At 54.9% G+C, this 2607-nt stretch overlaps 1 protein-coding gene across 1 annotated transcript; it reads left to right on the top strand.

The window, feature by feature from the left end:
* On the top strand, window positions 1–2404 carry BGZ61DRAFT_443348 (uncharacterized protein). Its single transcript, XM_046244860.1, has one exon. It carries the CDS (start codon window positions 413–415, stop codon window positions 959–961), a length of 549 nt encoding a protein of 182 aa, XP_046109690.1. The 5' UTR covers window positions 1–412; the 3' UTR covers window positions 962–2404.
* The last annotated feature ends 203 nt before the right edge of the window (window positions 2405–2607 follow it).

The following is a 2607-nucleotide window of genomic DNA, read 5'->3' on the forward strand; positions in this document are numbered from 1 at the left end:
GCCCCCCAAGCCCTGAAGCCAGAGGGCTTCCACTGGCCGAGCGCATGCCGCCACGGCGGCTTGTGTGCTGGAGCGTCTGGCCGCGACTCAACTCGGCGGCTATGTGCAACTACAGAACTGAGGGAGCGAGACAATCTCCAAAGATGGGGGAGCCTGGCGGGATTTTCATCCCGGCGTGTGCGTCGTCAATTCGGTTGTCCCCTCCGATAAAAAGTCGCAGCCATGCCGGAGCTCCGTCGCACCCCGTGGAATGTTCTGCTCTGGCGGCTGGGAGCGAGGTCGCTGGGCTGCCGGACTGCGCTGGACTGGCCTGCCGAGCCGACCGTCGGTGATGTCAGCGAGCCGAGTGACGAGTTAAGTCGTGTGTCCGTCTGAGTCCGTCCCTCGGCGTCTTGCATCGCTGGCGTGGGCAATGGCACAGGCTGGCTTTGGGGGGCTTGTCCAAAGGTCTTCAAGCTTCACCCACTCGCCCACTAACACTCGTCAAGGCCCACTCACATCCCATCCATATCCCCATCCTATCTGCCCCAGATCCCTCCCCTGTGCATCCTGTCTGACCAGGGTCAACCGCCTCCCGCGCGGCCAGGGCCTAGCTGTCCTGGTGAAGACAACCTGGTCGGGCTCCAGGCATGCCGCTGCCACCTTGGTTGCTGTCGCAGTCGCTGTCATTGTTTTGGCCGCTGGCTCGTCCCATGTTGTCGAGTCGGAGGTTCTATTCGTGCGTTTCATGTACCACAGGCTGTCAGGCATGTCCATATTGGGATTGGCTCCAGCGCCGCTTTCTTTGGCTTTGCTGTCCCCGTTGCAACTCATTCCATCCTTTCCTCAGGAGCCAGCCCGGTGTGCTAGCATGACGCTGGGCACTTACGCATTTTCCAGTGTGCTGGCTCTACAAGCAATGGATAGGAGTCCGAAACAGAGCGGGGTCATTGCTGGCTTCAAACTATTGGGTTTGAAATGAACATTCAATTTCTCCCAAATAATTAGAACCCAATGCATACCTACTGAGTTGCTTGGGTTTGGCGGGGTCCGAGAAGATGTTAAATGAGGCTAACTTACCCGTAATATTAGAATGCCGGTGACGACGCCAACCCAACTTAATTAGACCATTCACTGATTTTCCGAATCTTCTAGCTTGGGGACCGTTGAGAACCGTTGCCGATTGATCTCCTTGCCAGCTATGTCAGGAGTCAAGTGATCACGATCCTGACAGAGTCCGCTGTGATTGTTTGAGGTGAGCGTGCTAATGAGCCTGTCAAACCCAACAGTAGCCCAGAGCGATACTGTCCAATCCAGTTGGTCAGGCGGCACGCATTCAAGCCTGGGACTCGATCTTGTGACAGGGGAACCTTGGCCCACAGTCCATCAGCCACCCTGACACCACCGCACCGTACGTGGTGAGAGCATACTCGCGCACGTATGCCAGCAAATGTATCTCGTTTTCACCTGGCGAGTACTACTCTGCTTTTGTACTTTTCGATAAGCCTTCAATTCCAACGGGGCAAGTGATAACTTTCATCAGATCCCAGGGTCTAGGGGCTGAGCAGAGGATGGTTGTGGCCATATTCATTGCCCGATTGCGCCACGCCTTTTTGGGCCAGGTCATTCATGAAACCCATAAATCCAGGGGAGGATTTGGTACCCGGGGAATGCGTGGAGAACGAAGCAACGTTTGACTTTATCCAACGAGTCTATTTGAATTTGTTGAGTGCGTCTCCTGCTTCGCGAGACCCTTTCTGTGCCAAGCCACGAGAAGAGTAGCAGTGCGCCTAGCGTGTGAGTGATGGCCAGCGCAAGGGAGACGGTAGCTCGCCGCGGGAGGTATTGCTCGATCTGCTGCGTCAATTGGCGGGGTACGGAGGTACGGAGTTGAACCCGAGGGTGGGATGCCAACTGGCGAGAAGGAACTCTAAGGATGGCAGTCAGCCACGGCAATTCGGTCCTTGATGCCCGCTTGTGTAACTGGACTGCAGTGGTAACAGGAAAAACAGCCACGGCGTCGACGACAAGGCCGTCTGCAAGGTCCCGACCAACGTAGCTGCGGATGATCGACAACCTGGGATGCAAGTCGCTGAAGAGTGCAGGAGATGCATGACTAAGCGTGACGGTTTGTTCGAATTGCAAGGCTGAAGCAGAATCGGTAAGCGGAGTTCAGAGAGAACCGTATCGAATAGAACCATATCCCCGTGGGTCGTGGGTTTACAGTAAACAATTTCGTCCGGAGGACTGGCTGTGATGGTTCAAAGCATCTGCAGATGGCTGTGTTGTTGGGTGACCCCGTGTGAGGTGAGAGTTAAAGTGTATGACGGGCTGCAGCTACGAAATGCAAACGCATTTCACCACGATATGAGGCTTCAAGGAAAGAGAAATAGAGCCAGTTGAACAACCTTAAAACAAACATCCTACTTCTGCAGGGGTTTGGGTTGAGCCAGGCTTGGTATGCTCCTCTATTAAATACCACGACGGACGGATCAACGTCTCGTGTGGATGGTAATTGCCCTTGAAACGGATTTGACTCGGTGGACCAGGTAGGTGGATGAGCTGCCTTAGCCTAGAAACGTAGCGCCCGGTGCATAACTCAGTCTTGCATCTTATGCAGAGGGGCGT

This window comes from Ilyonectria robusta, assembly GCF_021365365.1.
Source record: "Ilyonectria robusta strain PMI_751 chromosome Unknown BGZ61scaffold_3, whole genome shotgun sequence".
Taxonomy (NCBI): Eukaryota; Fungi; Ascomycota; class Sordariomycetes; order Hypocreales; family Nectriaceae; genus Ilyonectria; species Ilyonectria robusta.

Coding starts and splice junctions, on each gene's coding strand:
- BGZ61DRAFT_443348 (XM_046244860.1), top strand. CDS start 413: ATGGCACAGGCTGGCTTTGGGGGGCTTGTCCAAAGGTCTTCAAGCTTC.